This window comes from Sphaerodactylus townsendi, unplaced genomic scaffold (assembly GCF_021028975.2).
Source record: "Sphaerodactylus townsendi isolate TG3544 unplaced genomic scaffold, MPM_Stown_v2.3 scaffold_557, whole genome shotgun sequence".
NCBI lineage: Eukaryota > Metazoa > Chordata > Lepidosauria > Squamata > Sphaerodactylidae > Sphaerodactylus > Sphaerodactylus townsendi.
Window position 1 is genome coordinate 2,769 of NW_025950756.1, and position 10,284 is coordinate 13,052.

The 10,284-nt window shown below is 47.6% G+C and overlaps 1 protein-coding gene across 1 annotated transcript; it reads left to right on the top strand.

The window, feature by feature from the left end:
• Window positions 1–680: 680 nt before the first annotated feature.
• LOC125425476 (cysteine-rich venom protein-like) lies at window positions 681–6,797 on the top strand. The gene is made up of 4 exons (XM_048483076.1): window positions 681–781; window positions 1,615–1,703; window positions 3,259–3,387; window positions 4,692–6,797. Exons 1-4 carry the CDS (start codon window positions 687–689, stop codon window positions 4,817–4,819), a joined length of 441 nt encoding a protein of 146 aa, XP_048339033.1. The 5' UTR covers window positions 681–686; the 3' UTR covers window positions 4,820–6,797.
• Window positions 6,798–10,284: the final 3,487 nt, after the last annotated feature.

Here is a 10,284-nt window from a genome sequence, read left to right on the forward strand (position 1 = left end):
CCATTTGGCCGCTCTTAACCATTTGGCCATGCTGGCAGGGGCTGATGGGAATTGTAGTCCATAACATCTGGAGTGCCAAAGGTTTGCCACCACTGCACGACAGCTATAATCTAAAATGCCCCCCATGTGGAACAGGATCCTCCCAATTATAGCAGCAGGGGGGAGCTGGAGGTCTACCACGGGAGAAGGAATCAGCGGAAATCACATTTCTTGCAAAGTGGTAGGATCAGTCCCCAGTCTACACAAAGCACAAATGACAAAGAAGAGGGGCTGGTTTTTATAGCCCACTTTTCCTCAACTGTAAGGGGTCTGTCAAAGAGGCTTACAATAGCCTGCCCCTACACACACACACACACACACACACACACACAACAAGCACCTTGTGAGGCAGATGAGGCTGAGAGAGTTCTGTGACTGATCCAAGGACTGACCCAGCAGGCTTCATGTAGAGGAGCGGAGACTCAGACCAGGTTCACCAAATCCGACTCTGCCGCTCTTGACCAGAACACCGTGTATGCATGCATCCTCATTATTAAAGTTCAGGATATAGAGATTCGCAGTCTCTGCTCTTTCTCTGCTTCAGCACTTCCTTTGCTGGAATTGTAATGGGTGCCGTTTGTCAAAGGCACAATATTAGAAGCTCAGTCCTACCATAATTGATTGCTTATATGCTTTTACACCCACAGATGGTTTGGTACCGGTCCACCCGAGTTGGTTGCGCAGTCGCCTACTGTCCTCAGGGGGAATATACTTACTACTACGTTTGCCACTACTGTCCTGCGTACGTATTCAATTCTGGATTTCAGCATTTATTGGTAACATTTCAGAGGCAACTAACTGGGGAGGGGAACAAGCGAGCCTTTTGTTATCGTGTTTTCATTTTCAGGGCAGTCATGAGAACAGCAGAAGAAAAGACAGGGTTGTTCAGAGGGGGGGGTCTTCTTGCTATTTGCCACCTTTTGGGTTTTGTTTTGTTTTTACTTTTATACCTTTATTGAATACACAGGGGGTTTTTTTTGTGCTAAGCTCCATCGCATGCTGGATTTTAGCAGTTCTTTTTCTGAAAACGTTTTCCAAACGTTTTCACTTGCTGTGCGACCTCTTTAAGACGCTTCCCGCACAGTGATGGGATCCAAAAATGTTAGTAACAGGTTCCCACGGTGGTGGGATTCAAACTGTGGCGTAGCGCCAATGGGGCGTGGCCAGGCATTCCGGGGGCGGAGCATTCCTGGGTGGGACTGTGGCAAGGACGCAGCCACTGTGCCAGTCCTTGGGCGGGAAACGAATGCACACAGGCGCAGGCTGCCACTCACGCCGGTGCACCTCCTGCTAGACTGCTTCCAGTTCTGCGCGCTACTGCTGAGAGGAGGGGCGTAACTAAGGCAAAAATCACGGGGCAAAATCACCCATTAGTAACCCCCTCTCGGCACACACAAATAATTAGTAACCTACTCTTGGGAACCTGTGAGAACCTGCTGGATCCCACCTCTGTTCCCGCCCCTGGATTTTCTTCTCTGTAACTAATAAAATTAGCTATTGATTATGGCATTATTGTAAGCACACCTGCGTCCCAGTTTGTACACACTTCACAATTCTTGGCATCTGTCATTCCAGAGGAAACGTCCAGGGCAAAATCCCTACGCCGTACAAATTGGGAAGTCCTTGTGCAGACTGCCCAAATGCGTGTGAGAACAACCTCTGCAGTAAGTGTGAACAGCTGCTGATCAATAGCAAAACAACCTATTTTAATTACAGGAAAGCACGAAACCTGGTTAGGCTAGTCACAGTTCTCTTCGAGCAGACACACCTATCTCACAAGGCGTCTGTTGCAGTGAAATTTGCTTTATTGGGTGGAATATATTCAAAAGTTTATTTTTACGTAGATATCCAAATTCTTCTTCAACGTGTGCCCCCCCCCCCCCCCCCCCGAGGATATCAGGTCTAAATCCTTTCTTCAGGTTTGCTCGAGCTTGTTTATTTATTTATTTTCTATCCTGCCTTTCTCGGAGACCAGGAAGCAGCTTACATTGTTCCTCTCCCTTGTTTTATCCTCACGACGGTCCTGTAACGTAGGACGGGCTGAGAGGCCCAAAGTCACGCCACGAGCTTCCAAGGCAGAGTGTGGATTTGAATCTGATTCTCACCCTAGTCCCGTGGTGGCGAACCTTTGGCACTCCAGATGTTATAGACTACAATTCCCATCAGCCCCTGCCAGCATGGCCAATTGTAGGGACTGGTGTAGTTCATAACATCTGGAGTGCCAAAGGTTCGCCACCACTGCCTAGTCAGTCACTTTATTCCCTACCCTACTCCGGCTTGCATTTATTATTGCAACGGTATCGGTTATTTTCTGTGATAGTGAAGTGCCGTTATCTGTAATCACCTGTAACACTAAAAATAATTTTGCTGTAATAAAGTTCTTTTCCCATCTGCAAAAGGACCAAATTGCATTAAGTGACCTCCATTTGGAGCATGTACCTATCCAGTGTTGTAAAGGTGCCATGAGGATGCAAAGAACGGAATTAAATGTAGTGACCCTTTGGCGTGTCCCTGATCCGTATAACAATCACATTCAATTGTTAATTTATCTCAATACTTTATTGGCAGCCAGGCTTCAGGTATGTTACACGGTGAGAAACTTTTGACAATACTAAGTTTGCGCCCCCCCCCCAACTCCCCCCCCCAGGGTGTACAGCTCCACTCCTCCCACGGCCCCTGTTGCTAAGCGATCCAGCCCCCTTAGCCGTTACTCCAAACTTTGCAAGATTCAAAGACGGGCTTATCCCTCTGCTTATCCAAAAATGTTAGTAACAGGTTCCCATGGTGGTGGGATTCAAACTGTGGCGTAGCGCCAATGGGGCTGGGCGGGGCATGATGGGGGCGTGGCCAGGCATTCTGGGGGCGGGGCATTCCTGGGTGGGGCTGTGGCAAGGACGCAGCCACTGTGCCGGTCCTTGGGCGGGAAACGAATGCACGCAGGCGCAGGCTGCCACGCACACCGGTGCACCTCCTGCTAGACTGCTTCAAGTTCTGCGCACTACTGCTGAGAGGAGGGGCGTAACTGAGGCAAAAATCACGTGGCAAAATCACCCATTAGTAACCCCCTCTCGGCACACACAAATAATTAGTAACCTACTCTCGGGATCCTGTGAGAACCTGCTGGATCCCACCTCTGTTCCCGCACCTGGATTTTCTTCTCTGTAACTAAGAAAATTAGCTATTGATTATGGCATTTTTGTAAGCACACCTGCGTCCCAGTTTGTACACACTTCACAATTCTTGGCATCTGTCATTCCAGAGGAAACGTCCAGGGCAAAATCCCTACGCCGTACAAATTGGGAAGTCATTGTGCAGACTGCCCAAATGCGTGTGACAACAACCTCTGCAGTAAGTATAAACAGCTGCTGATCGATGGCAAAACAACCTATTTTAATTACAGGAAAGCACGAAGCCTGGTTAGGCTAGTCACAGTTCTCTTCGAGCAGACACACCTATCTCACAATGCGTCTGTTGTAGTGAAATTTGCTTTATTGGGTGGAATATATTCAAAAGTTTATTTTTACGTAGATATCCAAATTCTTCTTCAACGTCCCCCCCCCCCCCCGGCCTCGAGGATATCAGGTCTATATCCTTTCTTCAGGTTTGCTCAAGCTTCTTTATTTATTTATTTATTTTATATCCTGCCTTTCTCGGCGACCAGGAAGCAGCTTACATTGTTCCTCTCCCTTGTTTTATCCTCACGACGGTCCTGTAATGTAGGACAGGCTGAGAGGCCCAAAGTCACGCAGCGAGCTTCCAAGGCAGAGTGGGAATTTGAATGTGATTCTCACCCTAGTCGGGCATTTTATTCCCTACCCCACTCTGGCTTGCATCCCCTCTGGGGATGGGGCGGTATATCAAATTAAATAAATAAATAAATAAATAAAATTGCAACGGTATCGGTTATTTTCTGTGATAGTGAAGTGCAGTTATCTGTAATCACCTGTAACACTGAAAATAATTTTGCTGCAATACAGTCATTGAATTCTGTTCCCATCTGCAAAAGAACCAAATTGCATTAAGTGACCTCCGTTGGGAGCATGTAGTTATCCAGTATGGTAAAGGTGCCATGAGGATGCAAAGAACTGGATTAAATGTAGTGACCCTTTGGCGTGTCCCTGATCCGTATAACAATCACATTCAATTGATAATTTATTTCAATACTTTATTGACAGCCAGGCTTCAGGTATGTTACACGGTGAGAAAAACTTTTGACAAGACTAAGTTTGGCCCCCCAATCCCCCAAGGATGGACAGCTCCACTCCTCCCACGGCCCCTGTTGCTAAGCGATCCAGCCCCCTTAGCCGTTACTCCAAACTTTGCAAGATTCAAAGACGGGCTTATCCCTCTGCTTAGGAACCTTCATTCGTTGAAGCTGGCCTGCAAGCAAAGCAGAGATTTAGCAGAAAGCGAAAAATGCCAGAGAAGGGCAGCTAGCAGTTAGCATAACAGTCTAAAGACACAGATGCCATATCCTGACCAGGAGACCTGGCTAGGCCAAGACTTGACGCTTCATTTGGAAGCTTATTCAAAGTTGTAAAGGTTTCATACAGATGCCCCATATATTTCGGGTTCGGAGAACGGGGCGCTTGCTTGAGATGGTCGCTGGAAGTTGTTCCGTTTTTTATTAATGTCTGGCCTTTCCTTTCCAGCCAATCCTTGCCCGCATAATAATAAGTTTGGAAACTGCCCTGACTTGAAACGTAATTCCGGATGCAACCTTCCCCAGATGAAGGAGTGGTGCCCAGCCAGCTGCCAATGCACCAACGAAATCATATAGCATGCCCAGCTCGACAGAAGCTCTCTCCTTTGCTGAAGAACGACACCCTTTCCCCTAAAAACCGCGCCATCCTTCCGTGCCTTTTAGAAGAAACGGGGGATTCAATTCAACTGAAATGTGTAAATGTGTAATCAAACTTGAAAAGTCATGGATTTGTTAGCATGGATTTATTTTCATCAGGTTGTAAAAAAGGAGAGCATTTGTCAGGTGGGGAAAGTAAGTCTAAAAGTGTAATGGGGAACAGAGAAATCACGCACGCACGCACGCACGCACGCACGCACGCACGCACCCCCCCCCCCAAGTAAGACAACTCTGCAATAGAGAATCAATAACCAATGCAGCAACTTTGATAGGCATTCCCAGGTAATTATACTGCCCTCACCATTCAGCAAGGAGAGAATCAGTCAGGTAGGGAATGTAATGAGGAACAGAGAAATCACACACACACACACACACACACAGGGGTCTGTGTCCTACCACTCCTGAAAGCAAGAAGTTTCTAGACTTCCTCCAGTGTAAGTGCCGCTTAAGCAAAGATCTTTCGGGTGAAGGGACTTAGAATCATAGAGTTGGAAAGGTCCATGTGGGCCAGCTAGTCCGACTCTCTGCTCAGTGCAGGGTTGCCAAGTCTCAGTGGTCCTGCTATGGGCTGCTTTCCTCATCTGCTGGGGGGGGTGGGGTCCTTGGAGTCTGTCACTGATGCTCCTTCCAGGAGTCTGGGAACTGTCCTTGGGTATCTTTCTGGCCCGTTCCACACAGCAAATGTATAATGGGCTGCAGTCATGATGAAGGAACCTGCTTTCCTGCTTTCCCATTCACATGCGTTCCATGCAGGCAGCGATTGGAGGCCACAGAAACAATCCAGGTTGCTGTTGTGCCTTCTCAAGGAGTTGCTTCTCATTTTTTAAAACTGTCCTGCAACACACGTGCAGCTGCGTAGGGAGGTAGAAATGAATCCCCGCAGCCGTACTGATGTCCTACAATACGACCGGCTACGCCTGCGTAGCTACGCAGCTGCAAGCCGCAGATTTTATTTAATTTTTTTAAGAAAGGGGGCCTCCCTAGAAAGGCCAGGCAATGGTGGGTAGCTTCTCTCTCTCTGTGGAGGATGAGGTGAAAGGAAAATAAAGTGCCTCCTATGTGGCCGTTCACTCAGGGGCGGTTCCTACCTACAATTTTTTCAAAAGAATTTGGGGGGGGGAATAAATAGGGCAGACTCGTTTCGGGATTGGGACCTGTGGCCTCTTAGCTCACATTCCATTCCCTCGCTGTAATGATCACAGTTTTTCTCTGGGAACTCTGCTTTTCCCTGAGAACTTGGCTTGCCATTATGTAAACAACCGATTATGTTCTACTATCTGCTTCAACCGGTTCCATTTGGCTTGGGAAGAGTGGGAGAGCTCTTGCGAGCAGTACCCCAGAGCTAGAAACTGAATTATAAGATTGAAGACTTGGTATACAACCGCCATGCACCCAGAAGCAGGGATGTCACGTGGAACACAGGTCACATTCTTTTGCTAATAGTTTTAGATACTACATCTGCATATATCCGGCAGATTCAGAGGAACCCCTTCATCCAGCAAACGTATTTACCCATGACAGCGAGAAAGATAACAGCTCCTGAATACTCCTGCGTTCCTGTAAACAACCCAAATGTCTGACCCCTCTTGGTTACACTGTAGGACACAATGGCCTGACCACTTGAATACGGAAGGACCATAAACATGCCGATATCAATGCAGGAATGTAGTCATCAGGATGCAGATAAGCAGAGAGTTTTACATCCACAGTTTACATTGTTTGGGAACATCCTGAACGTTTGGGAACTCCTACAGTTGTCTTGACGCGCGGTAATTTGTTGCAACCCTAAAACCCCTTTGAAATGTATACGGCTTTGCTTTGATGTGCTTTGCTGAAACCCCTTATAAGCTCCAGTTTTGGGCCAGGTGAGTTGCAGCTCTCCTGGTGCTGACAAGTCCTATGCTGGTGAATAAAATACCTTTTTTATTCTTTAAAATAACGGCTGTGGCTTATTAGCTGGAAGTCTGCCTCTCCATTCCTTCTCTGGCTTGAAGAGGGAAGGGTTCCGTGTTCCTTTGGCTCAAGGGCTGAAACGGAAACCCTGTCTGGATTGGGATCACTGCTATGTGTTTTTAGATCTGCCTATGGATTCCTATGGGCCAAGAACCTGTCGTAGTACTTCAATAAAGAATATCATGTACTCAGTGGTTGGATCCAAACATTTTAGTACCAGGTTCCCACAGTGGTGGGATTCAAACAGTGGCGTAGCACCAGTGGGGCTGGGCGGGGCACGACGGGGGCGTGGCCGGGCATTCCAGGGGCGGGGCATTAATAATTTCTCTGTTACTGTAAAAAATTCTTACTATTAAAAAAACCAGAAACAACTACTTCTCCTCTAATTGACTGTCTGTCAAATACTGAATACTTTCAGAAACTTAATTTTGTTTCTAGAAATCAAAAGGAGGATACTTTCCTTCAACAAGGAACTTTACCATATTTCTAAAACATGTTTTTGAAACAGCCCAACAGGGAGAATGATCCCGTTTTCTACCTTCGCTAACCAGCCACATAGGAAACAACAGGACTTTATGATTTTTGGACCTGATAGAATTTCTAACGGAAAAGCGGACCCAATTAGTAACCCCCTCTCGGCACACACAAATAATTAGTAACCCACTCTCGGGAATTGGTGAGAACCTGCTGGATCCCACCTCTGCATGTACTAATCCTGAGTCCTTCAATTGAGCCTATGGTCATGGGACTTTTTAAGGATCAGCCTAAAGCATTCCTGGCAAGTGTTCGCCCAGCTGCTGCTTGCAGACCGCCAGAGAGGGGGAGCCCACCACCTCCCTAGGCAGCCTATTCCTCCGCTGAACTACTCTCACTGTAAAAAAAAATCCTGATATCCAGTTGGTGCTTTTCCAGCTGTAATTTATACCCCTTATTGCGAGTCCCGTCCTCCATTGTCAAAAGAATAGCTCCCTGCCCTCCTCTAAGTGTCAGAGATACTTCAAGAGAGCAATCATGTCCCCCCCCTCAACATCCTCTTCTCCAGACTAAACATTCCCAAGTCCCTCAGCCTTTCCACGAAGGGAAACCACGTAGGAGACCACGTTGGTCTCCAGGCTCCTGATCAGCCTTGTCGCTCTCCTCTGCACCCCCTTCTGCCCCCATGCTTTTTGAAGTGAGGCCTCCAGAACTGGACACAATGCTCCAAGTGAGGCCTTACCAGTGCAGCGCACAGCAGGACTATGACATCTTGTGGGTTGGATGTTGTGCCTCTGTTGATGCATCCCAACATCGCATTAGCCTTTTTTGCTGCTGCATCACCCTGGCTGGCTCATATTTAGTTCACAGTCCACTGTACCCAAGGATCTTGTTCACACCCATTGGACTTGTTCACACCCATTGCTACCCAGAAGTATATTATCCAGTATGCATGTTTCTCATTTTTGTGATCTAGAACTAGAACTCTGCTCTTATCCTTGTTGAACTTGCACCAGTCTGAAGTGGGATACTGATCCATAATGGCTGAATGAGCCCCTGATCTGAGCCACTCCATCCCTCTTGCAAGACCCTCCCTGGCAAACGGCATAATTACTGCATGAACTGTTCTAGGTGTCTACTGGAATGCAAAGTTTCCAAAGGGCTGTTGCCAAATATTGAAACAAGGATGAAAAGCAAGAGGGTATGAAATGGACACCAACAGCTTGCATTGGTCCTTGTGATTTTACGGAGAACCTTTTGAAAAAGGTGAGCTAGGGAAATAAAATAAATGGACAGTCTCCCAGAACACTTTGCTTACATTGATGTTAGTCTTCTTTGGAAACCAATTGATCAATAAATAAAACCATTTGGCCTGGATTCTTTTCTCTCTTTTTCTCCATGAATTTTATGAAGGTCTAAAAAACACTTGGCCTTTTGACATGGCCTGGTTAAGTCATAAACAACGAGACCGTTGGCCCTTAGAAAAGCTGTAGAGCTGCGTTTATGTTTCCACAAAGGACATTAGATTTTCCAGGACCCCATTCTCAAACCAGCCAGGAAGATGGATCTGACATCTAAAAGGAGACAAAAGGCCGTATAACTCAGATCACAGGGATTGCGGATAGATCCAGATTCATTCGGGATTCAGCCTTCAGACCAGAAGGAGACTTTGCCCACGGCTGATGGCTACCACTGCCTCGTTTAGCTTCATCTTGGCACTGGTTTTTTTTTCTTTGTGTTCTTTCCTGCATTTTCTTTCTTTTTAATAAAATCTTTAAAAACCCAGCAGGTTCAGAGAATCTGGATCTGAAGAACCCTGTTCTCTCGGTGACGTTACTGGAAAGAGAGCAGCCCACACCCCAGATCCTGCTCTCCAGCCTGCGGCTGCGCTCCAGCCACAAGCAGCTCAGCACCGAGGGGAGCGGTTCCTCAGCTCAGTGCCACTTGCCTCGGCACTGAGCTACTCATTTGGCACTGGGGGCTGCTCAGCCTCGGTGCTAGCCTCAATTAAGTCCAGGGGCTGCTCACCTCGACACTCAGCTTGGCGCTGAGCTCGCCTCGGCGCTGTGCTCAGCCCCTCAGCGCCGACCGAGCAGCTCAGTGCCGAGGCACGCAGCCAATCGGCAGGAGGCTCAGGAGGCCGCGGCTCTGCTGACGGGGAGGCCAGGGAAGGCGGGAGCTGGCCTGCGACTGCCCAACATATAAGTAGCCACCAGGCCACCATCCCCCTCCTCCCCCGCACTGACATGGCTCAGACAAGCCAGCACAGGGGAGGCTCGCCATATGTGAATAGAATGTGCAGAAGTCAAAAAAAATTGGACAATTGTATTGTTATATATCGAGAAACTGGTGAAGACAAATATGGACTTAAATAATGACTTAATGTTCATGGGTGTAATGGAAGACAGAAGGGTGGACAAACAATGTAGTTATATGTATAAAATAATGATCAAAGCAGCCCATGCAACAATAGAAGAAGAAGAGTAGAGTTTTGGATTTATATCCCCCCTTTCTCTCCTGCAGGAGACTCAAAGGGGCTGACAATCTCCTTGCCCTTCCCCCCTCACAACATACACCCTGTGAGGTAGGTGGGGCTGAGAGAGCTCCAAGAAGCTGTGACTAGCCCGAGGTCACCCAGCTGGCGTGTGTGATTAGCCCAAGGTCACCCAGCTGAATTCCCCAGATCAGCCTCCACAGCTCAGGCGGCAGAGCTGGGAATCAAACCCGGTTCCTCCAGATTAGATACACGAGCTCTTAACCTCCTACGCCACTGCTGCTTTGGGCTGGAAAGAAAAGAAAAAATGGACACTTCAGAGATGGTTAGAATATATCTGGGAACAAGGGACACCTCTCCGTGCTTGGAGCTGGTCAAATTAAATTCAGATGGTATGGACTAATTGAGCTGGTGTTTGGTCTTGGTAGTGGGTTAGATGAGAGTAAGTGAACGGAAAGTTAGC